At 59.1% G+C, this 26,485-nt stretch overlaps 1 protein-coding gene across 1 annotated transcript in view; it reads left to right on the top strand.

The window, feature by feature from the left end:
* TNXB (tenascin XB) overlaps nucleotides 1-26,485 on the top strand; it is an 87,701-nt gene that overhangs the window by 9,960 nt on the left and 51,256 nt on the right. Inside the window, exons 2-11 of the mRNA XM_066359815.1 lie at nucleotides 3,923-4,333; nucleotides 4,654-6,492; nucleotides 6,937-7,052; nucleotides 17,831-17,987; nucleotides 18,166-18,429; nucleotides 19,180-19,929; nucleotides 20,941-21,312; nucleotides 22,349-22,642; nucleotides 24,739-25,029; nucleotides 25,345-25,659. Of these exons, the coding sequence (XP_066215912.1) occupies nucleotides 3,931-4,333; nucleotides 4,654-6,492; nucleotides 6,937-7,052; nucleotides 17,831-17,987; nucleotides 18,166-18,429; nucleotides 19,180-19,929; nucleotides 20,941-21,312; nucleotides 22,349-22,642; nucleotides 24,739-25,029; nucleotides 25,345-25,659 (4,801 nt within the window). The 5' untranslated portion in view covers nucleotides 3,923-3,930. The remainder of the gene's footprint in view (nucleotides 1-3,922; nucleotides 4,334-4,653; nucleotides 6,493-6,936; nucleotides 7,053-17,830; nucleotides 17,988-18,165; nucleotides 18,430-19,179; nucleotides 19,930-20,940; nucleotides 21,313-22,348; nucleotides 22,643-24,738; nucleotides 25,030-25,344; nucleotides 25,660-26,485) is intronic.

The raw sequence follows: 26,485 nt of genomic DNA, 5'->3' as shown, positions 1-26,485 counted from the left end.
TGTCCTGCCTTTTTATTTATTTATTTATTTATTTATTGATTGATTGATTGATTGATTGATTGTATTTTTCTGAAGTTGGAAACAGGGACGCAGTCAGACAGACTCCCGCATGCGCCCAACCGGGATCCACCCGGCACGCCCACCAGGGGGCGATACTCTGTCCATCTGGGGCGTTGCTCCGCTGCTATCAGAGCCACTCTAGCGCCTGAGGCAGAGGCCATGGAGCCATCCTCAGCGCCCGGGCAAACCCCGCTCCAATGGAGCCTTGGCTACGGGAGGGGAAGAGAGAGACAGAGAGGAAGGAGAGGGGGAGGGGTGGAGAAGCAGATGGGCGCTTCTCCTGTGTGCCCTGGCCGGGAATCAAACCCGGGACTCCTGCATGCCAGGCCGATGCTCTACCACTGAGCCAACCGGCCAGGGCCTGTCCTGCCTTTTATTTGTCTTAGTTTTGAAATTTTTTATTTTAGATTTTAACCCTTCTTCTCTTTTTTTTTTGTTTCTGACATAGCTCACATATATTTTAGCCTTGAACAGTGTGTGTGTGTGGGGGGGGGGTTGGGAGTGCCAACAGGTTGCTCCATTGAAAATCCAAGTATAACCATAGCTGTCTCTGCGCACTCACATTTCCAGACATCCGTGGACCCTTGAACAAGGCGGGGTGGAGTTGCATGGGTCAACTGGAAAAAATCTGTGTATAAGGAGACCCACACAGTTCAACCCTGCTTTTTTCAAGGGTCAACTGTATTTCCCCCCCAGTCTGCGGTTTGCCTTCTTATTCTCCTAATGGTGCCTTTTGATGACAAGAAGTTATCAATTTCAGTGATGTGCAATGTATCAATCTCTTTCTTATGGTTAAGTTTTGTGTGAAACCTTTTATGGTTAAATTTTATGTGGTTAGATTTTAAGAAATCTTTGCTTATTCCAAGGTCATAAAGATATTCTCCTCTGCCTGACTGGTGGTGGCACAGTGGATAGAGTGTCGACCTGGGACACTGAGGTTTGAAACCCCGAGGTCGTTGGCTTGAATGCGGGCTCATCCAGCTTGAGCGCAGGGTCACGGGCCTGAGCATGGGATCATATACATCAGTGGTCCCCAACCTTTTTTTGGGCCACAGACTGGTTTAATGTTAGAAAATATTTTCACGGACTGGCCTTTAGGGTGGGAATGATAAATGTATCACGTGACCGAGACAAATGTCAAGAGTGAGTCTTAGATGGATATAACAGAGGGAATCTGGTCATTTTTAAAAAATAAAACATTGTTCAGACTTAAATATAAATAAAATGGAAATAATGTAAGTTATTTTTTCTTTCTCTGTGGACCGGTACCAAATGGCCCACGGACCAGTACCAGTCCGCCGCCCGGGGGTTGGGGACCACTGATATACATGACCTTATGGTCACTGGCTTGAGTCCAGAGGTTACTGGCTTGAAGCTCAAGGTCACTGGCTCAGCTAGAGCCCCCCCCCCCCATCAAGGCACATATGAGAAGCAATCAATGAACAACTAAGGTGCTGCAACTATGAGTTGATACTTCTCATCTCTCTTCCTGTCTGTCTGTTTGTCTGTCTCTCTCATGAATGTGTTGCGTGCTAAAAATAAATACATAAAGATATTCTCCTGTATTTTCTTTTACAAGATATTGCTGTGAAGGTTATTGCTTTACCTTTCACAACTAGGTCCATTAGATTCATTTAAAGTTAATTTCTGTATGTGGACATAGGTAGAGATAGGTGTATTTCCCATACGGATTTTCAGTTGGTTGAGTACCATTTATCAAAAAGACCATTCATCTTCTCTCTCTCTTTTGTGTGTGTGTGTGTGTGTGTGTGTGTGTGAGACAGAGAGAGAGAGAGGGATAGGAAGAGAGAGAGATGTGAGAAGCATCAATTCTTCATTGCGGCTCCTTAGTTGTTCACTGATTGCTTTCTCACATATGCCTTGACCTGGGGGGTTACAGCAGACCGAGTGACCCCTTGCTCAAGCAAGCAACTTTGGGCCCAAGCTGGTTAGCTGTGCTCAAACCAGATGAACCTGCGCTTAAGCCGGCGACCTCAGGGTTTTGAACCTGGGACCTCCGTGTCCCAGTCTGATGCTCTATTCACTGTGCCTCCACCCGGTCTGGCTGTCCCTCTTAACTGTAGTAACATCTTTGTCGTTAATCAGCTGACCACACATGGGTGGGTCTGTTTCTGGACCCTGTTTTGGTCTGTCTATCCTTGCCCCTTTATAATAAATGTACATATCTGGTCATGTAAGTCCTGGGGAAAAGGGCTTTTTAAAAAAAAAGAGAATGGGAAGGGGAGGGGAGATGGGGGAGGACTGAGGGAGGATAGATGGTAATGGAGGGAGACTCGACTTGGGGTGGTGGATGCACAGTGCAGTGTACAGACGATGTATCATTGTGCACCTAAAACCTATATTATTTTATTAACCAATGTCACCCCAATAAATCCAATTTCAAAAAATTAAAAATAAAAAAAAGAGAGAAGATATTTGAGGTCATGTAAAAGCCGACAGGAAAGAGCTAATTGAGGGTGAGACGCTGAATTAAAGAGAGAGAGGGTGACCTGCCCCCAGAGGTTCCTGGGAGAAAGCCCGAGCCAGGATCCAGGTGCCCATGGAAGGCACACATTTACCGTATTCCCCCATGTATAGGACGCACCCTTTTTTCAAAAGATGCGCGGTCTAAAATCTGGGTGCATCTTATACAGTGGTTGTAGATTTCTTTTACTTGCATTTCTCACTTTTTCGCACGGATGAGGAGTTGTATGAATTTGATGATGACTAACACTTGAGTTCGATAACTTTATGTAATACTTTTTTTTTTTTTTTTTCAAATTTCGGGCCCCCAACTTAAGACGCGTCTTATACGTGGGAGGGTCTCATCCATGGGGAAATACGGTAAATGTGTTGGACAGCTCCCGTGTGCCGGGCACTGCTCACGGAGTTCCCATTCTAGTAGTGGGAGAAAGAGAACACGCAAGTGCCCGCACACGCGGATGGGTCAGGCCGCAGCGCGTGCCGTGAAGATCCTGCGGGCAGCAGGGAAGGCTGCTGGGTGCCAATGACACGCGAGTGAAGATCCGAACAGGAAGGAGCCCGCCTTTGAGGGCCGAGGGAGGGCTCACTTGGGCAGCACGGGTCCTAAAATTGGAGCCCTGACCGGGAAGACTAGTGCGGCCCTGCACAAGGATGGCATGCACATTCATGAAGCGTTCCATAAGAAGAAGAAAAAGAGAGAGCTGAGTGAAGAGCGCCCCAGACAGAGGGAACACACAGTGCAAAGGCCCTGGGGCTAATGCACTATGTGCTGTCTGGGGAACAGACACAGTAAAAAGAGACAGGAGCAGGGTGACCAAATGACACCATCAAATGAACCAGCCTGACCAGGCGGTGGTGCAGTGGGTAGAGCATCGGACTGGGACACAGAGGACCCGGGTTCGAAACCCTGAAGTTTCCGACTCGAGCACGGGTTCATCCGGCTTGAGTGTGGGATCATAGACATGACCCCATGGTTGCTGGCTTATAGCCCAAGGTCGCTGACTTGAGCAAGGGGTCACTCACTCTACTGGAGCCCCCCAGTCAAGGCACATATGAGAAAGCAATCAATGAACAACTAAGGTGTCGCAACAAAGACTTGATACTTCTCATCTCTCTACCTTCCTGCCTGTCTCTGTCTGTCCCTCTCTCTCTCTCTCACTAAAAAATAAAAACAAAGTGAACCAGAGACCACATGTATGTCTCCAAGCAGGTATTCCTTAGGGTTGGGTTAAATGTGGATTTTTACGTACATGTGAGTTGAGTAGATTAGTGGTGGGGGGCGGGACTTGTGAACATGTGCGTTCGGCGGGGGGGGGGGGGGGGGGGCACCTTGTCTTCTGTGTGAAGCTGCTCTCACACGCGCCCTCTCTCCCTGCAGCCTCCTGAATGATGCCAGCCCAGTGTTCCCTAGCCTCCAGCCTGGCCCTGCTCCTGCTGCTGGGCACAGTCAGCGCCGGCCCTTTCTCTCCACGCTCCAACAGGACACTCCCGGCCCCACGGCCCCCTCCTCAGCCGGGGGGCCGCAGAGCAGAGCCCAGAGAGGGGAACCCCTCCCCTCAGCTGTACGAGCACATCGTGGAAGGAGGGGAGAAGCAGGTGGTGTTCACCCACCGCATTAACCTGCCCCCTTCTGCTGGCTGTGGCTGTCCCCCGGGCACGGAGCCCCCCGTTCCTGCTTCGGAGGTGCAGGCCCTAAGAATCCGGCTAGAGATCTTGGAGGAGCTGGTGAAAGGGCTGAAGGAGCAGTGCGCTGGGGGGTGTTGTCCTGCTGCCACCCAGGCCGGCACAGGTGAGCAGCCGGGGACCCAGAAAAAGAGGCAGGTGGAGTTGGGTGGGCGCTGCCCGTCTATAAAGGACCTGGTTATGAATTAGGAAAAGGCACCCCTTCCTCACCCTTGGGAGGGGTGTAAGTGCGGCCCAGAGCACAGCGTGGAGAGGGAAACCACCTGGCTAGAGGGCGCTCCCGGGTCCTCCCCGGGCATGGGCGGGGCTGTAGGAGACCACACAGACTGAGTGGGAGCGCTGCGGAGGGGACGACTCAGGGCACCACCGTATGGGCTCAGCTTCTCCTCGGGAGAGAGTCAGGCCCTCCTCTCGCTCTCACTCCAGGCCAGACAGATGTTCGCAGCCTCTGCAGTCTCCACGGCGTGTTTGACTTGAGCCGCTGCGCCTGCTCCTGCGAGCCGGGCTGGGGTGGACCCATCTGCTCGGACCCCACAGACGTGGAGGCGACCCCGTCCTCCCACCCCTCGGCTGCTGTGTCCTGTCCGGATGACTGCAACGATCAGGGGCGCTGCGTCCGCGGTCGCTGCGTGTGCTTCCCCGGCTACACCGGTCCCAGCTGTGGCTGGCCCTCCTGCCCCGGGGACTGCCACGGCCGCGGGCGCTGCGTGCAGGGCGTGTGCGTGTGCCGGGTGGGCTTCTCCGGCGACGACTGCAGCCTGCGTTCCTGCCCCCGGGGCTGCAGCCAGAGGGGGCGCTGCGAGGACGGGCGCTGCGTGTGCAACCCCGGCTACACCGGCGAAGACTGCGCGGCGCGGACCTGCCCCCGGGGCTGCAGCCAGAGGGGCCGCTGCGAGGACGGGCGCTGCGTGTGCAACCCCGGCTACACCGGAGAGGACTGCACGGCGCGGACCTGCCCCCGGGGCTGCAGCCAGAGGGGCCGCTGCGAAGATGGGCGCTGCGTCTGTGACCCTGGCTACGCCGGCGAGGACTGCGCGGCGCGGACCTGCCCTCGCGACTGTGGCGAGGGTGGGCGCTGCGTGGACGGCCGCTGCGTGTGCTGGCCCGGGTACGCGGGCGAGGACTGCGGCGCACGCACGTGCCCGCGCGACTGCCGGGGCCGCGGGCGCTGCGAGGACGGCGAATGCATCTGCGACGCGGGCTACAGCGGGGACGACTGCGGCGTGCGCAGCTGCCCCAGCGACTGCCACCAGAGGGGCCGCTGCGAGGACGGCCGCTGCGTGTGCTGGCCCGGGTACACGGGGCCCGACTGCGGCGCGCGCGCCTGCCCGCGCGACTGCCGGGGCCGCGGGCGCTGCGAGGACGGCGTGTGCGTGTGCAACGCGGGCTACAGCGGCGAGGACTGCGGCGTGCGCAGCTGCCCCGGGGACTGCCGGGGCCGGGGCCGCTGCGAGAGCGGCCGCTGCGTGTGCTGGCCCGGGTACAGCGGCCGGGACTGCGGCGCGCGCGCCTGCCCCGGCGACTGTCGAGGGCGCGGGCGCTGTGTGGACGGCCGCTGCGTGTGCAACGCGGGCTTCACGGGTGAGGACTGTGGGAGCCGTCGGTGCCCCGGAGACTGCCGCGGCCGCGGCCGCTGTGAGGACGGTGTGTGCGCGTGCGACGCGGGCTACGAGGGCCAGGACTGCGGCGCGCGCAGCTGCCCCGGGGCTTGCCGCGGCCGCGGCCAGTGCCGAGACGGACACTGCGTGTGCGACGACGGCTACTCGGGCGACGACTGCAGCGTGAGGCGCTGCCCGCGTGACTGCAGCCAGCGCGGCCTGTGCCAGGACGGCGTGTGCGCCTGCTGGGAGGGCTACGCGGGCGAGGACTGCGGCCTCCGCACCTGCCCCTCCAACTGCCACCGGCACGGCCGCTGCGAGGACGGGCGCTGCGTGTGCGACCCGGGCTACACCGGCCCCTCCTGCGCCACCCGCACCTGCCCGGCCGACTGCCGAGGCCGCGGGCGCTGTGTGCAGGGCGCGTGCGTGTGCCACGCGGGCTACAGCGGCGAGGACTGCGGGCAGGAGGAGCCGCCCGCCAGCGCCTGCCCCGGCGGCTGCGGGCCCCGGGAACTGTGTCGCGCTGGCCGCTGTGTGTGCGTGGAGGGCTTCCGCGGCCCTGACTGCTCCATCCAGACGTGCCCCGGGGACTGCCGCGGCCGGGGCGAGTGTCGAGAGGGCACCTGCGTCTGCCAGGAGGGCTATGCCGGGGAGGACTGCGGAGACGGTGAGTGGGCGCGTTCCCCAGTACGCGCCGTCGGGGCACTGGGAATCCCGGCGAGCGTGAAGGCCTGACCCGGAGTCCTGAGGGCCCGGGGCGCTGGAGGAAGAGCGGGAGGGAGTCATATATGGGGGTGCGGAGGGGCAGTCAGAGCCGGGGAGCCGGTGTCCACCAGGGGCAGCAGGACCTGCTTTCAGATACCTGATGACCAGGTTGGGGGGGGTCCCCTTTGGTTGCTTTGGGGACAGTCTGTGTTCCTGGAGCTGGGGGAAGGATAAAGGCACCCAGCGCCTGTTCGGGCCTCTGTGGGCTTTGTCCCACCCCCCGGAGAGGAGTGGGGACTGGGGTTGGTCTCCCGGTGAGGCCTCGCGTAGGGAGGGCTGTGGTGGAGGGGGTCAGGTGGGGCTGCCTTGGGCTAACCAGCTTCCTCTATCCCGTCCTCCTGGGCAGAGATGCCAGCCGTCGAGGGCATGAGGATGCATTTGCTGGAGGAGACGACAGTGCGGACAGAGTGGACCCGTGCGCCCGGCCCGGTGGATGCCTATGAAATCCAGTTCATCCCCACGGTGAGAGCCACAGCAGGAGGGGCTGAGAGGGCGGGGCGGTGGGCGTGGTGAGAGCCACAGCAGGAGGGGCTGAGAGGGCGGGACGGGTGGGCGTGGTGAGAGCCACAGCAGGAGGGGCTGAGAGGGCGGGACGGGTGGGCGTGGTGAGAGCCACAGCAGGAGGGGCTGAGAGGGCGGGACGGTGGGCGTGGTGAGAGCCACAGCAGGAGGGGCTGAGAGGGCGGGACGGGTGGGCGTGCTCACCCCCCGGGGGACATTCCAGGTGACCAGTGGTCCAGTCCAGATGCCTGGGCTCCTGAAGCTGCTCTGAGGACTGTCTGGTCCTGCTCCCCATGGGGTGGGCGCCATAGGCCTTCTGCAGCTTCTCCCACAAGCGCTGGCCCACGGCCGCTGGGACTCCTCCCGTGACAGTGAGCTCAGTACTCTGAGGCTGCCCGGTCCTTTGCTGGCCATTCTTCCTGTTGTTGCTGAGTCCAAATCTGCCCCATTCTAATGTCCATCCAACAGGGTTAATTTGTGTGTGTGTGGGGGGGGGGTTCTTTTATTTTATTTATTTTATTATTATTTTTTTGTATTTTTCTGAAGCTGAAAACGGGGAGAGACAGTCAGACAGACTCCCGCATGCACCCGACCGGGATCCACCCGGCACGCCTACCAGGGGCGACGTTCTGCCCACCAGGGAGCGATGCTCTGTTGCGACCAGAGCCACTCTAGCGCCTGAGGCAGAGGCCACAGAGCCATCCTCAGCGCCCGGGCCATCTTTGCTCCAATGGAGCCTCGGCTGTGGGAGGGGAAGAGAGAGACAGAGAGGAAGGAGAGGGGGAGGGGTGGAGAAGCAGATGGGCGCTTCTCCTGTGTGCCCCGGCCGGGAATCGAACCCAGGACTTCTGCACGCCAGGCCGACGCTCTACCACTGAGCCAACCGGCCAGGGCTTATTTTTTGTTTTTTAAATGAACTTATTGAGGTGACAGCGGCTAACAAAGTCAGGGTGCTTTCTTTGCTCACCCTTCCTCCAGCCGCTACGCCATCCTTCGTTCTCAAGGGCCAAGCCCCCTGGTTCCTCCGCCCTTCCCCCTAGGACTCTGTTCTTGAAGTCTTCACTTCCGGAGGCCCCTCTTCCAGTACCTCCTGCTTTGTGCCCCGTCTCCAAACCTCACATGCCGGGAGAGGCTCAGCCGTTCTCCGGCTCACTCCGGAGACAGTGGCACCTCTCTCAGTCACACAAACTGTCAGCTGTTTGGATCATATTTGGGGGGGTTTTTGTTTGTTTTTTAGCAAGAGAGACAGAGACAGAGAGAAAGAGAGAAAGGGACCGATAGGGACAGACAGGCTGGAAGGGAGAGAGATGAGAAGCATCAGTTCTTCGTTGCAACTTCTTAGTTGTTCATTGATTGCTTTCTCATATGTGCTTTGACCTGGGGGCTCCAGCCGAGCAGAGTGATCCCTTGCTCAAGCCAGCGACGTTGGGCTTCAAGCCAGTGACCTTGGGCTTCAAGCCAGCGAGCATGGGGTCATGTCTATAATCCCACACTCAAGCCGGCAACCTCAAGGTTTCAAATCTGGGTCCTCTGCATTCCGGGCCGAGGCTCTATCCACTGTGCCACCATCTGGTCAGGCATATTTTTTTTTAAATAACTATTTATTAATAGTTATTTTTTTAAATAACTATTTTTTTTAAAATTAATTTTTTATTTATTTATTCATTTTAGAGAGGAGAGGGAGAGACAGAGAGAGAGAGAGAGAGAGAGAGACAGAGAGAGAGAAGGGGGGGAGGAGCTGGAAGCATCAACTCCCATATGTGCCTTGACCAGGCAAGCCCAGGGTTTCGAACTGGCGACCTCAGCATTTCCAGGTCGACGCTTTATCCACTGCGCCACCACCGGTCAGGCCTTAAATAACTATTTTTAAAATAACTATTTATTATTGAATATATATAGGCTTAGTGTAGGAACTTTAGAAAATACAGATTAAACAAAGAAAACAGAAGGAAGCAAAAAAGAAAGGGAAAAGGACAGTGTTCAACTGCATACCCTCTTCCGGCCCGAGCCCAGGGCTTTGCGATCGGCTCTGCTCGGGGTTCTGTTCTTCGGTTTGGGGCCAGCTGTCCAGGCCGTTGAAGTCATTTTGAACGTGTGAAGCAAGTGGTTCTCCCGCCTCCGCGTTGTCAGTGTGTTGAAAAACATTCTTTCTCTGCCTCCTTTCAACTCGCTCTTAAAATATTTGGGCGGCGGCAGCGGGGGGGGGGTGCACTTGAAGGACAAAGCCTGTGGCTTCTCCTTAGAGACCCCTCCCTTTGTGCAGATGGGGCTTTTAAGGATGTGTTTGGTCTCCGAGCTCCAAGTCATCTGACCTTTCTACTGTCCAACTCATGTCCTTCTGCGCCTCATCCCACAAAGGTCGTGGAGGGCAGGCCAGGTCACCCTCATCCCAGCCCAGCCGGGACTCTGGGAACACAAATCACTCCCAGGGTCTAAAGACGCTAGGGCGACTCTGGGACAGACAGGGCAGCTCAGGGGTGCTGGCTGTCACCCCCACCCCTACTGGCCTGGTTATTTTTATTATACCCCCAAGCCAGACACCTGCCACGTTCTGTCTCTCCTCACCCCCTGACAGAAGCAGAGGTAGAAATCCCTCCTTTGCTGTACATCCAGCTTGGGTTTCTTCTTCTTTTATTTATTTAAAAAAAAAAAAACAACTTTTACTTGGTACAAAAATAATTTAATCACAAGACAAGAATTTGGCAACTAAGGGGAAAAAAACAAATAATTCTTGGCTGCTTCACACTCAAAATAAGCACTGTTAACTCCCACTCTCCTCTTCTCTGTGTGTACTATTTACATAGTTCTCATTTCGAGAGGCTGGGACTTTTAAAAGGAACTTTCCAAAGAAACTTGAGGGAAAGTGGAATTAAAATAAACAGCCGAGCTGGAAGGGCCGTCCGTGCAGGACAGCAGTGCCCCCGCTCTTAGTGACTGCCAGCCCACCCTTGGGTGTTGTCAGGAGATGGGGCCTCTCGGCTGAAGCCCTAGGCGTCCCCGCTCGCTGCGGGGCTGGGTGGCATTGAGCCAGCCTGTGCCCGGCTTGGCCAGGCTGTCAGCTCGTGCGCTTTGCTCTGGGTATGGGCCTCGGTCACACCCTGGGTTCTCGCTGAGCCCAGACACCCCTCTGGGCCTCCCCACCAGCCTGTGCTGCCGGCCCTCAGACTGGACTCTCGACACCTCCCGGGGCTGGCCCCTGGAACCGTGCCTCTCGCCTCGGCCAGTGCTCTCTGCCCGCTTCTGTTGGCACAGAATGTGTGCGGTAGCTGGCTGCCCTCCGGCTGCTGCCACCTTCCTAGAAGCCTGTCTGTCTCTCCCTCTCTGGGAAGACTCTCTCGAAGCCCAGACGCTGCTGGCCCTGGCCAAGGGGCACAGGCAGCCGCTGAAATGGTTTTCAGAACGCCAGAGAGGAACAGCTCTCCTCTCTGCACACCTGGCACTGTCACTCTGACTCAGCGGTTCTCCAGGGGGGGTCCCTGGGTCTGCGGCGTCAGCCTCACCTGGGAGCTCGGCAGACAGGCACGGTGTTGAAATCCAGACCTGCCCCCAGATTGCCTGAACCAGAAGCTCTGGAGGTGGATAGGGCCCAGTAACCTGTACTGCCATGAGCCCTGTAGGTGATTCTGATGCCCCCCAAGCCGGAGGACCACCAGCTTAAGGAGTCTGGCTGTTTTTGCACGATGCCGGCTCCTCTATGAGTGGGAGAGAAAGCATGAGGAAACCGAGGGAGGACCCTGAACAGAAAGAGGTCCAGGCGTTCCTTGCCTGGGTAGATTCTCCAGCCAGGAAACCAGGGCTACGCCAAGTTCCTGGGACGGAAGACCTTACAGCCTCAGAAAAGTTCGTGTTGGAGTCTGGTCTGAAAAAGGGGATGAGGGTGAAGTAAGCTCCAGGGACCAGGCATAGTGACACTGACCACCTGGGGCCACAAAATCGATATCAAGAATAGGGTTAGAGCCTGACCGGGCGGTGGCGCAGTGGATAGAGTGTCGGACTGGGATGCAGAAGACCCAGGTCCTGAGGTCGCCTGCTTGAGTGTGGGCTCAGAGACATGACCCCATGGTCGCTGGCTTGAAGCCCAAGGTCACTGCCTTGAGCAAGGGGTCACTGGCTCAGCTGGAGCCCCCTTGGTCAAAGCACATAGGAGAAAGCAATCAATGAACAACTAAGGTGCCACAATGAAGAATTGATGCTTCTCATCTCTCTCCCTTCCTGTTTATCCCTCTCTCTCTAAAAGAAAAATAAAAAGAAAATAGAGTTAGAAACTAGCCAAGGACAGTATCAGTGAAGCAGCCAAGCTTTCACTGAGGGGCAGAGCCAGAGGCTAGCACCTGGCTAGAGAGCCTGCCTCAGACCAGCCAGATGTGCTGACAGAGGGACTCTCAGGGAGACAGTGGATCTCAGGAGGGACTAAGCGGAGTCGAAAAGGCAGAAGGAGGTCTTGGGATGGGCTTTTCTCACTCACCGAGAGGACCAGGGACCACCGGCTTCCAGGACCAGGGAGGTTGTATGTGTGTGTTTGGGGAACAAAGGGTGACAGAGAGAGTTAAGTCACAGGAAGGATGAGGACGTCATAGGTCTTGAGCTGAGTTAACCCAAGGCCTCTTAGGCTGGGGTATCCTAGGGCGGGGTGAGCAGGAGAGGGGCGGGGCTCCTATGTGCCCAGGACACCTTTTCAGCCAAGAGGACTCTGACCAAGCTTTATTCATCCTCAACACGGAAACCTCTACGTGGCCTTTCATCTGGTTTTATACTTTGGTATTTACTCTGTTGATCTCTCTACCAATTCTCCTGGTTTAGGAAAGTACCTTTTGAAATTTCCAGTCCTGCTTGGCTGAATGGATGTGTCCCCATCCCGGCCAACAAAGCTCAGCAGAACAGAGTGTCCTTGGTCACCGGGCAGACCAGGGAGACGGGCCGTTGGACAGCTCGCAGACGCCCAGCTCCTTCCGCGCCCCCAGCAGCTGGCACTGCAGGAGACGCGCTTGGAGCAGGGGCTGACAGTGTCCCAGTGGGGTCGCCACTGAGAGTCTTAACACCTCGAATGTACACTTGCAGGGGCATGTGCGACACAGAGAGGTTTGGGCGGGCATCTGCTGAGACCAGCTCGGCCATGGGCGTGCACGAGAGGAAGATGCTGCAGGACTTGAGAAAAACACACAAGATACAACATAGAGAAAAGATAGGTCCAGGGGCCTCCCAGCCTCTAGGACTGAGAGCCCAGATCTCCGCAGCCCAGGAGTCGGGAACCTATGGCTCACAAGCCAGATGTGGCTCTTTTGATGGCTGCATCTGGCTCGCAGACAGATCTTTAATAAAAAAACATGTTAAAGATATAAAACATTCTCATGTATTACAATCCATTCATTTCCTACCGCTCATGTTCATGGTTGCGGGTGGCTAGAGCCAATCACAGCTGTCCTCCAGGACAACACCAGATTTTTATTGGATAATGCTTAATGTACATGGGTCGTTGTATGGCTCTCACGAAATTACATTTTAAAACATGTGGCGTTCATGGCTCTCCCAGCCAAAAAGGTTCCCGACCCCTGCTGTAGCCTCATCATATTTATTGGTCTCTTTGCTCATCAAGCAGATTAGCAGAGCCTGGGTTAAATGAGCAGAGCCTGGATTCAGGTGCAGAGGAGGATGGTTAAGTAAAACCTTCCAGGTGTGCAGGAAAAGGCTACAGAGATCAGCTGTTTTCTATAAACAATCCTATCAGTGCTGGCCGGGCAGCGTTCTGCCCCCACAGGACTTGGCATCTGCACCCAAGACTTGTCTCAGGACTGTAGTCTCTGGCCATTTTCCTACATGTCCCCCTTTTTGTTTTTGTGTTTCTGTGTTAGCAGTTTTTGCAGCCTCTCTCTGTATTGATCGTCTGAGGGTTTGTTGCAAGCATCTGAGGACTAAAGTAAAACATATTGAAATAATACGTATCCGACCTCCCAATAATCCAGTACCCCATTGTTTTATCCGAGAAATAGAATTAAGGGCTTGCAGACCATCAGCAATGCCTCGCACAGTGTTAATTAGACACACTCCATCATAGAGTTTCCCGGGGAATTGCAAGTCTCATTCTCCTTGCTACAGTCTCGAACTGCATACCCCCTAGGGCAGTGATTTTCAACCTTTTTTGAGCCGCGGCACATTTTTTACATTTACAAAATCCTGGGGCACACCACCTACCAAAATGACACAAAATGACACTCTAACACAGTACATATTATATATATAGTTAATAATATAGTTTCTAAATGTATTTATACTCACTTAGTGTGAAACCTGGGCCTGTTTTGATGAACACAAAATGGATATCCTGGCAGGAATGGTAGAAAGACACACACAAAGCTCTTCCTCAACAGTTCTCAGTCTCTCTCTGTTTTTAGTTTTTATCGCAGTCAAGCTTGAGAAGCTCAGCTCACATAGATATGTGGTTGAAAACGGGAGCAATGTCAAAATAGCTTTGTTGGCCAGAATGGGGAACTCCTTGGCAACAGATAACCAAAAACTGTCCAAAGGAAGATCAGCAAACTTTAGCTTTAAAGTTAGATAACACTGTGATGCATTGTGATGCATTGTATATCACCCTCTGCGGGGCCTCTTTTAAAAATAAAAAAGGTCAAATATCTATATACACCATCAGGATAGACATAACCAGCTGAGGCTGAGGCTTCATCTAGTGGTGGCAACATTTACCTCCAGTCCTGACCAGGATTAGAAATCGTGACCATGGGGAGGAGTAGCAGCTTCAACTACTCACCGCGGCCACACAATGACAAGTGCGCGGCAGCCCAAGCGGGGACCTTCCTGGGTGTGGATGAGAGGCGGCCTACTATTGGTTCATCGCTAGTGGTCGGGATGAATCCTAGAAGGTGATTGGTCAGTGAGCGTTCCCTGTGCCTCCACTCTTCCTGTCGCTGGTAGCTGGAGGGATTGTGAGGGGAATGTTTATGTTCGGATGGAGGCGGCTGGTGGCGGGCTGGATAAATAGCCTCCACGGGCCGTAGTTTGGGGACCCATGTTTAATTTCCCCACGGCACACCTGACCATGTCTCATGGCACACTGGTTGAAAAAGACTGCCCTAGGGGCCCAGTGGACCACAGTTCCATAGGAACCAGTAAGTAGCAAAACATTATCAGGCCCACAACAATCTTCCCAGTGCATTTTCTCAGTGGATGGAGTCCAAAGTGTGGGCATGGTCAGCTGTAGCACTGCCTGCAGCTAAGGGTCCTGGAAGATTAGTAAGTGAACGAATATGAGTGATACAGAAAAGGAAGCAGCATTGTCGGACAGTCTGCTGTAATTGAGAATAATGATTAGTAAGAGGTTGTGATTAAGGTTTTCACAAAGCTGTTTCAATCATACTAGTAGGGTCTCCACACAAAAGAGAAAATAGAGAGCTCATGTGTCATAATTCCCACTTTTGGGTGCAGCCAATTAATATCTCCTAGTGATTTCTGTAAATCACTTAAGGTCTTAATGCTATCTCTGTGTATTTGTACTTTTGGGGGGTCATATTGTAGTGAGGTCTACAACAGTGAGGCCGGGATTTCTGTAAATCACTTAAGGTCTTGATGCTATCTCTGCGTATTTGTACTTTGGGGGTCATGCTGTAGTGAGGTCTACGACAGTGAGGCCCTCTGCGTATTTGTACTTTGGGGGTCATGTTGTAGTGAGGTCTACGACAGTGAGGCCCTCTGCGTATTTGTACTTGGGGGGTCATGTTGTAGTGAGGTCTACAACAGTGAGGCCGGGACAGCCTGTCGATATTGTAGTGAGGTCTACAACAGTGAGGCCGGGACAGCCTGTTGAATCTTTTCAGCCAACAATTTTAACTGAATTTTTAAGCCAACAATTTGCACCTGTTTCTCTCTAAAGCAGAATAGATTTTAGTCAATTCTTCTTGGTTTCCTGCTGCTCCAAGAATATCCTCCATATAATGGATAATGTAGCACTGAGGGAATTGTGACCAATCAGGTTCCAGGGCTTTAGCTACAAAGTTTTCACAAATAGTAGGACTGTTAAGCATGCTTTCTGACAGTACCTTCCACTGAAATCTTTTCGTTGGCTCTTTAGGATTAAGAGAGGGTACAGGGCCCTGGCCAGTTGGCTCAGCGGTAGAGCGTCGGCCTGGCATGCGGGGGACCCGGGTTCGATTCCCAGCCAGGGCACATAGGAGAAGCGCCCATTTGCTTCTCCACCCCCACCCCCTCCTTCCTCTCTGTCTCTCTCTTCCCCTCCCGCAGCCAAGGCTCCATTGGAGCAGAGATGGCCCGGGCGCTGGGGATGGCTCCTTGGCCTCTGCCCCAGGCACGAGAGTGGCTCTGGTCGTGGCAGAGCGACGCCTCGGAGGGGCAGAGCATTGCCCCCTGGTGGGCAGAGCGTCGCCCCTGGTGGGCGTGCCGGGTGGATCCTGGTGGGGCACATGTGGGAGTCTGTCTGACTGTCTCTCCCCATTTCCAGCTTCAGAAAAAAAAAAAAAAAAGAGAGGGTACAGAAAAGGCAAATTTTCTCGATCTTCCTGTGCCAAAGGTATAGTGAAAAAAACAATCTTTTAAATCAATCACTGTTAACGGCCATTCCTTAGGTATTAAGGATGGATTTACCACTCCTGATTGTAAAGCTTCCATAGGTTGAATTACTGCATTTACTGCATGTAAATCTGTCAAAAACCTCCACTTTCCCGATTTTTTCTTTATCACAAACACTGGAGAATTCCATGGGCTAAATGATTCATCTATATGTTCTTTTTCTAATGGTTCTAATACTAATTCTTGAAGAGCCTCCAATCTTTGCTTAGCTAATGGCCACAGTTCAATCCAAACAGGCTTATCTGCTGTCCACTTTAAAGGCACTGCTTGGGGTTTAGAGAGGAGGCCTCTGTGAACAGCAGCCACTAGAGAAAAGTGCGACGGGTTCTCTGTTCCTTGTCCATGGCTTCTGGTTTCAGGCTGTCCAAAAGTTTTGCTTTGCTGGCTTTAGCCCCGCCAGCCGTCAACAACTGTTTTAAGAGACAGACATAGGGACGGCATTTCATAACACTCTCCTCGTTCCCCGTGGTCACCCTGTATTTTCCCGAGGATGTCCTTACCGCTTTCCTGTGACGAACAGAACCGGGGCCTCTGTTTCCCCTCGGGGCCCAGCGGTTATTTCCTTACTTATTTATCGTTCCGGGGATCCTTCTTCCAGTCGGTCCCTGTTCCTGTCAGGTCCCTGTTTGTTAAGTCCCTATTCGGGCACCACTTGCTGAGACCAGCTCGGCAATGGGGGTGCACGAAAGGAAGGCGCTGAAGGACTTAAGAAAAACACACACAAGACACAACGTAGAGAAAAGATGGGGCCAGGGGACTCCCAGCCTCCAGGACTGAGAGCCCAGATCTCTGCAGCCTCAGCCTCATCATATTTATTTGTGTTTTTGCTCATCAAGCAGATTAGCAGAGCCTGGGTCAAATTAGTCTAAATGGATTCAGGTGCAGAGAAGGATGATTAACTAATAGCTTTCAGGTGTGCAGGAAAATGCTACAGGGATCAGCTGTTTTCTATAAACAATCTTATCAGTGCTTGCCAGGGCAGCAGTCTGCCCCTGCCGGACTTGGCGTTCCAAAATCCACACCAAAGACTTGTCTCAGGACTGCAGTCTCCAGCCATTTTCCTACAGGGATCTAATAAAACTTCAGACGTGGCCATACATTCAGCTACCAGAGCATGAGCTATGTGAACACCGGGACCCTATCTTTTATCTTTGTGTCTCAGTGCCCAGCCTGATGCCAGGTACAACACTGAAAAATGCATCTGTGGAACCCTGAGCAGGTGCACCTTTTTTTTTTTTTTCCCAGAGACAGAGAGTCAGAGAGAGGGATAGATAGGGACAGACAGACAGGAACGGAGAGAGATGAGAAGCATCAGTCATCAGTTTTTCGTTGCAACACCTTAGTTGTTAATTGATTGCTTTCTCATATGTGCCTTGACCGTGGGCCTTCAGCAGACTGAGTGACCCCTTGCTTAAGCCAGTGACCTTGGGTCCAAGCTGGTGAGCTTTTGCTCAAACCAGATGAGCCTGCGCTCAAGCTGGCGACCTTGGGGTCTCGAACCTGGGTCCTCCGCATCCCAGTCTGATGCTCTATCCACTGCGCCACTGCCTGGTCAGGCTGGGCCTTGTTTTTGAGGGCCTATAGCTCTGCTGAAGAGACAGAAAAAGTGTCTAGAGAGAACTGTCATGACAGGGGTCACACCCAGACTACACAGAGAGGGGGCGGGTGTCGGGGGGCTCAGGCTTGGGTAGGTGCTTTAGGGAGGAAGTGAGACCGAAGGGGCATCCCTCACCCACTTCGTCTGTAGTCTGTCCGGACAGGCGTGGGTTTAGGAGAAGGCTTGTCCTGCCCAGGAAGTCGGGACTGTGGTGGGAAGCCAGAGCCCTGTGTCGGGGAGGGTGCTGGCACACAGCTGATGAGCAGGCTGCAAGGTCGTGCCCAAGAGAGGGACTCTGAGGTCACACCACCATGGACTCAGTGAGCTCACACGCATGCATGCATTGCCTTAAACAGTAGCTGGCACAGAGGAAGTGTCCCAGACGTGTTTGCTGTCACCGTCCGCGCTCCGCAGCGGTCGAGGGCCGAGTTCTACGTGTCCCGAGTGGACACCGCCTGGAGCTGGAGGCGGGAGATCGGGGGACTAAGCCGGCAGGTGGGGCAGAGGGCCAGCCCTGACCCACCTGGTGGTGTGCTCTCTCTTGCAGACAGAGGGGGCGAGCCCCCCATTCACGGCACGGGTGCCCAGCTCTGCCTCAGCCTACGACCAGAGAGGACTGGCCCCTGGCCAGGAGTACCAGGTCACTGTCCGAGCCCTTCGAGGGACTAACTGGGGCCCTCCTGCCTCCAAGACCATCACCACCAGTGAGCGCAAAGCCCCGTGGGGCGGGGTTCTGCGTGGAGAGCTGGGTAGCAGAGGGCAGCCAGGAATCTGCCCTTTCTGGGGGGTGTGGGAGGGCAGAGGTGAGGCGTGGTGCAGGGCAGGGCTCTGGGAAGAACCAGACTCCTCCCAGCTGACCCCTCCTCATTCCACCCTGGCTAGTGATTGATGGTCCCCAGGACCTCCGGGTGGTGGCGGTGACTCCAACCACACTGGAGCTCAGCTGGCTGCGACCCCAGGCTGAGGTGGACCGATTCGTGGTGTCCTACGTCACCGCTGGCAACCAGAGGGTGCGGCTAGAAGTGCCCCCTGAGGCAGACGGGACACTGCTGACCGACCTGATGCCAGGCGTGGAGTACGTGGTGACTGTCACCGCGGAGCGGGGCCGGGCCGTCAGCTACCCAGCCTCTGTCAGGGCCAACACAGGTATGGCTGGCCTGGGGTTCCGGGCGGGGGGCCTGGTTCTATAGCGGTGGCCCCTTCTTTGGGAGCCCACGTGAGACTCACAGGGTCCTCTGAATGCACCTGGCAGGGAGTGTGGCCGTCCCTAGGGCACCGGGGAGACAGCTCTGGCGCTCCTGCAGGAAGGCTGTGGGCTGGCCTATGGGAGGAGCCGCCCACAGGGAGAGCAGTGAACGCGAGGTGCTGGTGACCCACCCAGTCAGGGGACAGTCCCTGCGCCCAGTCCGTGCTCCCGATCTTGTAGGAACTGGCAGGAGACCAGCACTCCTGTTGACTTGAGAACCGGGGTTTGCTTGGAGAGGGAGGGGTTCATGGCAGTCACTTAACCTCGAGGTCTCTTAGCAGATGCCGGGCTCTTTTCTTTTCCCGTAACAGAGGGACGCGCACTGGCTGGAGCTTTTACCTTCCCTCCCGCTCCCCCTTTTCTCTTCCGCTCCCCCTTTTCTCTTCCGCAGACACAGGGCCCCGCCCGCCGGCTCCCTTTTCTCTCTAGCGCACCGGCCGCGGGGGGCGAGGAGGGCGCGCGGGGGGCGGGGCTGCTGGGGCGCGGACTCCCTTCTCCCGGTTCTCTTCGCAGGTGGGGCCGGGGAGCCGGGGCCGCGGCGTCCGGCTCCGGTGGGCGGGACCCGCGCGGGAGGCGCGCAGGGGTGCTGGGGGCGGCGGCCGCTGATTGGCCCTTCCCCTCCTCCCTCCCCGTTTTTTGCCCCCCGGCAGCACCAGGTCACTACGGTTACCCCGAGGCGCGGCCCCCCGCCCCGCCCCCCAGGCCCCGTCCGCGGCCGGTCCCGGCCCCGCCGCCCCCGCGCGCCCCGCGGCCGGCGGAGGAGGGGCAGGAGGAGCCTCGTCCCGGGCCGCCCCAGCCAGCGCCCCCACCCCCGCGGCGGCCGTGGGGCAACCTGACGGCCGAGCTGGGCCGCTTCCGCGGGACCGTGCAGGACCTGGAGCGCCTCCTGCGGGCGCGCGGCTACCCGCTGCCGGCCAACCAGACCTACGCGTCGGTGGCGCGCCGCATCCACGAGTACCTGCAGCGGCGCCTGGCGGCCGCCGCCCCCGCCGCCCCCGCCGGCTCGCCCGCGCCCCCGCCGCGCCGCCCCCGCCCCACCGCCAGCCCCGACTCCGCCGGCGCTCGGAAGCGGGACTCGGACCAAGGCGGTTACGGCCCGTCGCCCGAAGGCGTCGATGGGATGGCCGTGCCCCGCCACCCCAAGCCCGAGGTCCTGGGCAGTTCCGCCGACGGCTCGCTCCTCGTGTCCCTCGACGGGCTCCGCGGCCACTTCGAGCGCGTGGTGCTGCGCTGGCAGCCGCAGCCGCCCGCAGACGGCCCCGGTGGGCAGCTGACCGTGCCCGGCTCCACGCGCACCGTCAGCCTGCCCGACCTCAGGCCTGGCACCACCTACCACGTGGAGGTCCACGGGGTGCGGGCCGGGCAGACCTCCAAGTCCTACGCCTTCATCACCACCACAGGTAGCGTGGGCGCGGCGCGGGCCCACCCCTCCCCTGCCCGGCTCGCCTGCCTGCCTGCCTGCCTTCGGAGTCTGCATCCCTGGGGCCCTCTGCGCACTGCTCAGACCGGCACCCCTACAGCGCCCTTCTGCCTGCAAGCCCTGCCCGGCCCAGGCCCCAGGGGACGCCCCAGCGAAGCGCAGCCCTCTGGGTCCTCGCGGATGGCCGTTCTCCGTGGTAGAGAGGGCGTTGGGGGGCGGGCAGGGCCTGCCGACTGGCCGGAGCAGCAGCACGGGCGGCGAGGCAGGGCAAGACTGACCCCGGGGGTTCCGGCTCTGACTCCCTGTGGTGAGGGTGGCCGAAGGCTGTGGTCAGCCACAATTTGGCCGCGACCTCAGACAGAGACACATGGGCACTGCTTGGGGGTGGCTTTGGAGCGTGTATATGGGACAGGGGAAACCACTGCTTTCTGAGCCGGCTCCACTTCACGTGCTCTCTCCCACAGGAACGGTGTCTGGGCTCAGGGGAGGGGCGCTCCGTGGCTCCCCCTCCCAGGGCTGCGGGGCTCTTCTTCTCCTTAGGACCCAGATGCCGCCTGCGCTGGACGCCCCGCCCCCTGCGCTCCTCACTGTTTCTCTTCTGGCACCTTTCTCTCCTAACACCACCTTCTCCTCCTTCCTTCCAGGCTTCTCACTGCGGCACTAATGGAAGCCATGACCACAGCCCAGTGGCGGGGAGGGACTTGAGGGTCTGGGGGTGGGGGGTGCTGGGGGTCATAGGGGAGAGGGGTGGCAGGCTCTATTTCTTTCATTTATTACGTGCAGGCCTGTCTGTCCAGGTGAGGTGGACAGGGGTGTTTGGAGGACCCGGCTGACCTTTGGGAAGAGGCAGTGGCCTGGGGGATGCTGCAGGCCCCTAGAGGCTCGAGGGCAGAGCCTGCGGGCTGGGGTTCCGGTTCTGGTTCTCACGCTGGACTTCCGGTTCTGGCTCTCACGCTGGACTTCCCCGTTTTTCTCCCCCTGCCCTTCCCAGGGTCCTCCTCCTCCTCAGGCTTCTCAGGGGCCACTGACGAGCCTCCTCCCTCCGGCCCTTCCACCACTCAAGGGGCTCGGGCCCCGGGCCTGCAGCAGCGCCCCCAGGAGCTGGGAGAGTTGAAAGTGCTGGGTAAAGACAAGACGGGACGCCTCCGAGTGGCCTGGACGGCCCAGCCTGACGCCTTCGCCCACTTCCAGCTGCGCCTCTGGGTGCCTGACGGGCTGGGGGCGCATGAGGAGCTGCTGCCCGGCGGCGTCCGGCAGGCGCTGCTGCCCTCGCCGCCCCCCGGAGCCGCCTACGAGCTGTCACTGCGTGGGGTGCCCGCTGAGGGCCAGCCCTCTGCCCCTCTCATCTACCAAGGCATTATGGGTACATCCTGGCTCCTGCTCAGAGCAGGGTCCTGAGTTTGGGGTGGGAGTAGTGTTGGGGGGCTGGGCCACCGGGACTTTCGAGGTCGGTTGGGGTAGAAGAGCAGCACCGTGTTTGGGTTGAAGTGGAGGGAGGAAAGGAGGTGAGGGTTCAGCGGCGAGAGATAGTGGGGCGGGTGCGAGATCAATGGTGGGGCGGGTGGGGAGGGGTGCACCCCAGGAAAAGGTGGGAGGGACCAGTCAGGAGGTGAGACTGTTTCTCCGCATACCTTTCTTTGCCCTGTGTCCTGCCCCACACCCCGGTCACTGCTCTGCCCCACAGTTCTCAGGATGGGTGTGGGAAGGCCTCTGGCCCTGTGATACTGACCCTGCACCTTCCCCACAGCCCCGGCCCCCCCCCACTGGGCAGGCTAGGACAGTGGCACTGCACCCCCGCCCCCCAGAGAGCCTGAGCTGCCGTAGCCAGTGCTTTGTGGCCCCGTGGCCAGTTTCTCCTCAGGGTTCCTCGGGGAAGGGAGCACCATGGCCATCAGGACTTCAGAGATGGGCCAGGTCTGCAGAGCCAGAGAAGGTCAGGGCCAGGGGCTCCCGGCTCTCTCGTTCCCTCCTGGTTCCTCCTCACGGGACCAGGAAAGCCGGTTGCCCGGCAACCCCAGGTCAAGCTCACCACTGAGGGAGGGGGAGTCAAGGGCCAGAGAAGTTCTGACTGCTCTACAGCAGCAGGGGGGAGTCTCAAAACTCTCAGGAAGAACCCGGGGGGACCTGAAACTGTCCCGCACCGAACCTCCTCGGTGTGGAGAGGGGTTGAGATCTTTGTGAAGGGTGGGGAAGAGCCAGAGCTCCGAGTTCAGAACAGAAATTGCAGGGGGGGGGGGAGTTCCCTTCCCGGGAAGGCTGGTCATAGAGTAGGGAAACGGAGTCTTCGAGGGAGAGAGAGCTGTCCAGGCTGGAGTGAGCCAGTGGGCAGAGCGGAGGGAAGAAGACAAGGCCGCAGCTGAGCCTGCCCGCTCTGCTCTCACCCCCTCCCCCCCCTCCAGACAGGGACGGGGAGCCGCCTGGGAAGCCCTCGGCCCCCCCACGCCTGGGTGAGCTGACCGTGACAGATACGACCCCCAGCTCCCTGCTCCTGCACTGGACAGTCCCTGAGGGCGAGTTCGACTCCTTCGTGATCCAGTACAAAGACAGGGACGGGCCCCACGTGGTGCCGGTGGAGGGGCCCCGGCGTTCAGCCCTGGTCACCGGCCTGGACATCGGCCGCAAATACAAATTTGTCCTGTATGGGTTTGTGGGCAAGAAGAGGCATGGCCCCCTGGTGGCTGAAGCCAAGATCTGTAAGTGAGAGCCGTCACCTGCCCCCACCCTCTGCATGGGCGTCAAGGGGGGGCTTCCCAGTGCTTGGAGAACTCCAGGAAGGCTTCCCGGAAGCAGGGGCCCCTGAGGTGAATCCTTAAGGATAAAAACAGTGGCAGGTCAGCCAGAGAGGTCGAGGAGGGCGGTGCAGACAGAGGGAGCCATGGAGAGAGCAAGGCAAGAGTGAGTGTGGTTCTGTAGGACACACGTCTGTTTCCTCTCACTGGACAGCAGGGCACCTGGGCAGAGGAGGGGACCGGGCTCACGGGTCGGACCGGAGCTTGGACCTCATTTGAGGGCCCTGGGGGGCCTTGGAGGGGTTTTGCACGGATGGAGACAAGATTCCGTATCTTACAAAGTGCACAGGGCTGCCATGGTGGGTGGCTGGAAGTGAGTGACGTAAGAGCCAGCAAGGAGGGACAGGGGCCTGGCTGGGGCGGAGGCAGTCAGTCGGGGGGGGGGGGGTGAGAGAGCGCGGGGGGCCCCAGGCACCCCACATTTCTGGATCAGACTGTCCTGTCCCCCGAGACCAGAACCAGCAGCGATGAGGAACGAGACGGCAGGCCACTTAGAGAAAACACCTGAGCGTTTGCTAAGGTCAGGCGTGTGCCGGGCGTCTCCTCACACCCGGTCCTCCCGGTAGCCCTGGCAGGCGCGCCCCAGCTGTGGGTGCGGAAGGCTGAGGCTCACAGGAGCCACTCAAGCAGAAAGTGACAGGCCCTGGGGCTACACGGCCGCCCTTACGAGTGTGGGGAGTGGAGGGGAGGCCCAAGGAGGGAGCATGGGGTGTCGTCAGTGCCGACAGACGGGAGGAGCAGGGGTGAGCTGGGAGGACCCCGGGGAGGGCCAAGACTCAGGGCGCCTGCGGAGAAAAGCCGGCGGGGTCACCTGAGGGGTGGCTCCTGGAGAGGTGCAGAGCCCCAGGGAGCCAGCAGTGTCCCGGAGGCCAGAGTGAAGGGTGTGGCCAGGCGTGTCAGACCCTGTGAGCGTGAGTCAGGGCTGCACAGTGACCACAGGACCGAGCAGTGCGAGCTTGCCACTGCCCTGGGGACAGCTGCCCTGGGGACAGCCACTGCCCTGGGGACAGCTGCCGTGGGGACAGCCACTGCCCTGGGGACAGCTCCCGTGGGGATAGCCACTGCCCTGGGGACAGCCACTGCCCTGGGGACAGCTGCCGTGGGGACAGCCACTGCCCTGGGGACAGCTGCCCTGGGGACAGCTACTGTCCTGGGGACAGCCAGTGCCCTGGGGACAGCTGCCCTGGGGACAGCCACTGCCCTGGGGACAGCTATTGCCCTGGGGACAGCTGCCGTGGGACAGCCACTGCCCTGGGGACAGCCACTGCCCTGGGGACAGCTATTGCCCTGGGGACAGCTGCCGTGGGGACAGCCACTGCCCTGGGGACAGCCACTGCCCTGGGGACAGCTGCCGTGGGGACAGCCACTGCCCTGGGGACAGCTGCCCTGGAGGGTGACGGGGCTGAGGGGCTGAGGGCCTGAGGGCAACCAGGGCGGGGTCTCTTTCTGGAGCCTGGGCTGGGGGTGGAGAGCAGAGGGGAAGATGAGGGGGGAGGTCCTGTGGTCCGGGGCACGGTGGGGGAGACCCCCCCACGTCAGTTCACTCCAAGTGTGCTGCACCCCTCTCTCGGGGGGCGGGGGCCCAGCTAGTAGTTGAGCCGGGAAGCAGCGGGGTTGTCCTTGGAACAGTGCCCTGGCCGTGGAGGGGGGAGGGCTGGCTGGGCCCCCCCCGAGGCCCCCCGGCCGGGCTGGGAGAGAGTCGGGCCCTTCCTCTGGGTGGGCCTCGCCTGTTCCCTGGCCGTGGAGGGGGAGGGCTGACTGGGCCCCCCCCCGAGGCCCCCGGCCGGGCTGGGAGAGAGTCGGGCCCTTCCTCTGGGTGGGCCTCGCCTGTCGCCAGAGTGGTGGCTGGAGGTGGTCCTCCAGTGCCCGCTGAGCCGGGCACCTTCGCGCACTGGGCGGCCCGCATGGCCTCACTCAGCGTGACGGTGTGGGAGGCGGGTGTCCCCTGCCTGCCCTCTGACCTGTGTCGTCTCCCCCCTTCTCTCTGCTCCCCCTCCTAGCGCCTCAGAGTGAACCCCACCCGGGGTCCCCGCCCCGCCTGGGGGCGCTGTGGGTGACGGACCCCACCCCCCACTCGCTGCGCCTGTCCTGGACGGTCCCCGCGGGCCAGTTCGACTCCTTCGCGGTCCAGTTCAGAGACAGGGACGGACAGCCCCGGGAGGTGCCCGTGGAAGGGCCCGAGCGCTCGGTCCCCGTGTCCCCCCTGGACCCCAACCACACGTACAGGTTCTCGCTGTTTGGGATCGCCGATGAGAAGTGGCACGGCCCCCTCACGGCGGAGGGCACCACGGGTGAGTGCCGCCCCCTGGGACGACTCCTCGCCTTCCACACACCTGCTCTCAGCCAGGAGCCGGCTGGGCCCCCCAACAAGAAGGCTGACTCCACATCCTGGCCCCGCTCCCGGGCTGAGGGGCGCCAGCCTCCCCCCCGCACCGCTGGGCCCTGTCCAGCCCACTCAGCTGCTCCCCGAGGCCCAGGACGTGTGTCATACCCTGGCAGTGCCAGGCCTCCTGTGTGATCCGGGGTGACCCTCCAGGCGTGATGGCCCCTCCAGGCCCCGTTCCTGGGTGGCCAGCTCAGTCCTAGCTGAATCCTCTCATCTACAGCCCCCCGGGAGAGAGAGGAGCCCCACCCCCCAGAACCCCAAGAGCCGCAGCAGCCGCCGCAGCTGGGGCAGCTGACAGTGACCGGCGTGACCCCGGACTCCCTGCGCCTGTCCTGGACGGTGGCCCAGGGCGACTTCAGCTCCTTCACGATCCAGTTCAAGGACGCGCAGGGGCAGCCCCGGGTGGTACCCGTCGGGGGCGATGAGACCTCGGTCACCATCCCCGGCCTGGCACCGGACCGGAAGTATAAGATGAACCTCTATGGCCTCCACGGCCGGCAGCGTGTGGGGCCCGTGTCTGTGGTGGCCACCACCGGTGAGTCAGAGCGGCAGGGGACCCTCTCTTGCCAGCCCCCCAGTCCTCTTAGTGGGACTTGGGGACCCAGCCCGGGGCTCCCACCTGCCCCCCTACTCCGCCGGCTTCCCCCCCACGTCCCAGGACTTCTCCCGCCCCTGCCAGCCCAGCCTGCACCAGGGCCCTGCTTCTCTGCCTGCGGGAGCAACCCCTGTCCCCCCACTCTGAGCACCGCAGTCCTCCCTCAGCCCCGTGCTCCTGTCCCCCGTGGACGCCCTCAGCCCCACACTCCTGTCCCCTCCCCGTGGACGCCCTCAGCCCCACACTCCTGTCCCCCCCCGTGGACGCCCTCAGCCCCACACTCCTGTCCCCCCCCCGTGGACGCCCTCAGCCCCACACTCCTGTCCCCCGTGGACGTCCTCAGCCCCACACTCCTGTCCCCCCCCCGTGGACGCCCTCAGCCCCACACTCCTGTCCCCGTGGACGCCCTCAGTCCCACACTCCTGTCCCCCCCCGTGGACGCCCTCAGCCCCACACTCCTGTCCCCCGTGGACGCCCTCAGTCCCACACTCCTGTCCCCCCCCGTGGACGCCCTCAGTCCCACACTCCTGTCCCCCCCCCGTGGACGTCCTCAGCCCCACACTCCTGTCCCCTCCCCCGTGGACGCCCTCAGCCCCACACTCCTGTCCCCCGTGGACGCCCTCAGCCCCACACTCCTGTCCCCCGTGGACGCCCTCAGCCCCACACTCCTGTCCCCCGTGGACGCCCTCAGCCCCACACTCCTGTCCCCCGTGGACGTCCTCAGTCCCACACTCCTGTCCCCTCCCCGTGGACGTCCTCAGCCCCC

The sequence above is a fragment of the Saccopteryx leptura genome, chromosome 1 (genome assembly GCF_036850995.1).
Source record: "Saccopteryx leptura isolate mSacLep1 chromosome 1, mSacLep1_pri_phased_curated, whole genome shotgun sequence".
NCBI lineage: Eukaryota > Metazoa > Chordata > Mammalia > Chiroptera > Emballonuridae > Saccopteryx > Saccopteryx leptura.
Note: the sequence above shows the minus strand (reverse complement) of the source record. Positions and strands in the feature narration are given on the sequence as shown.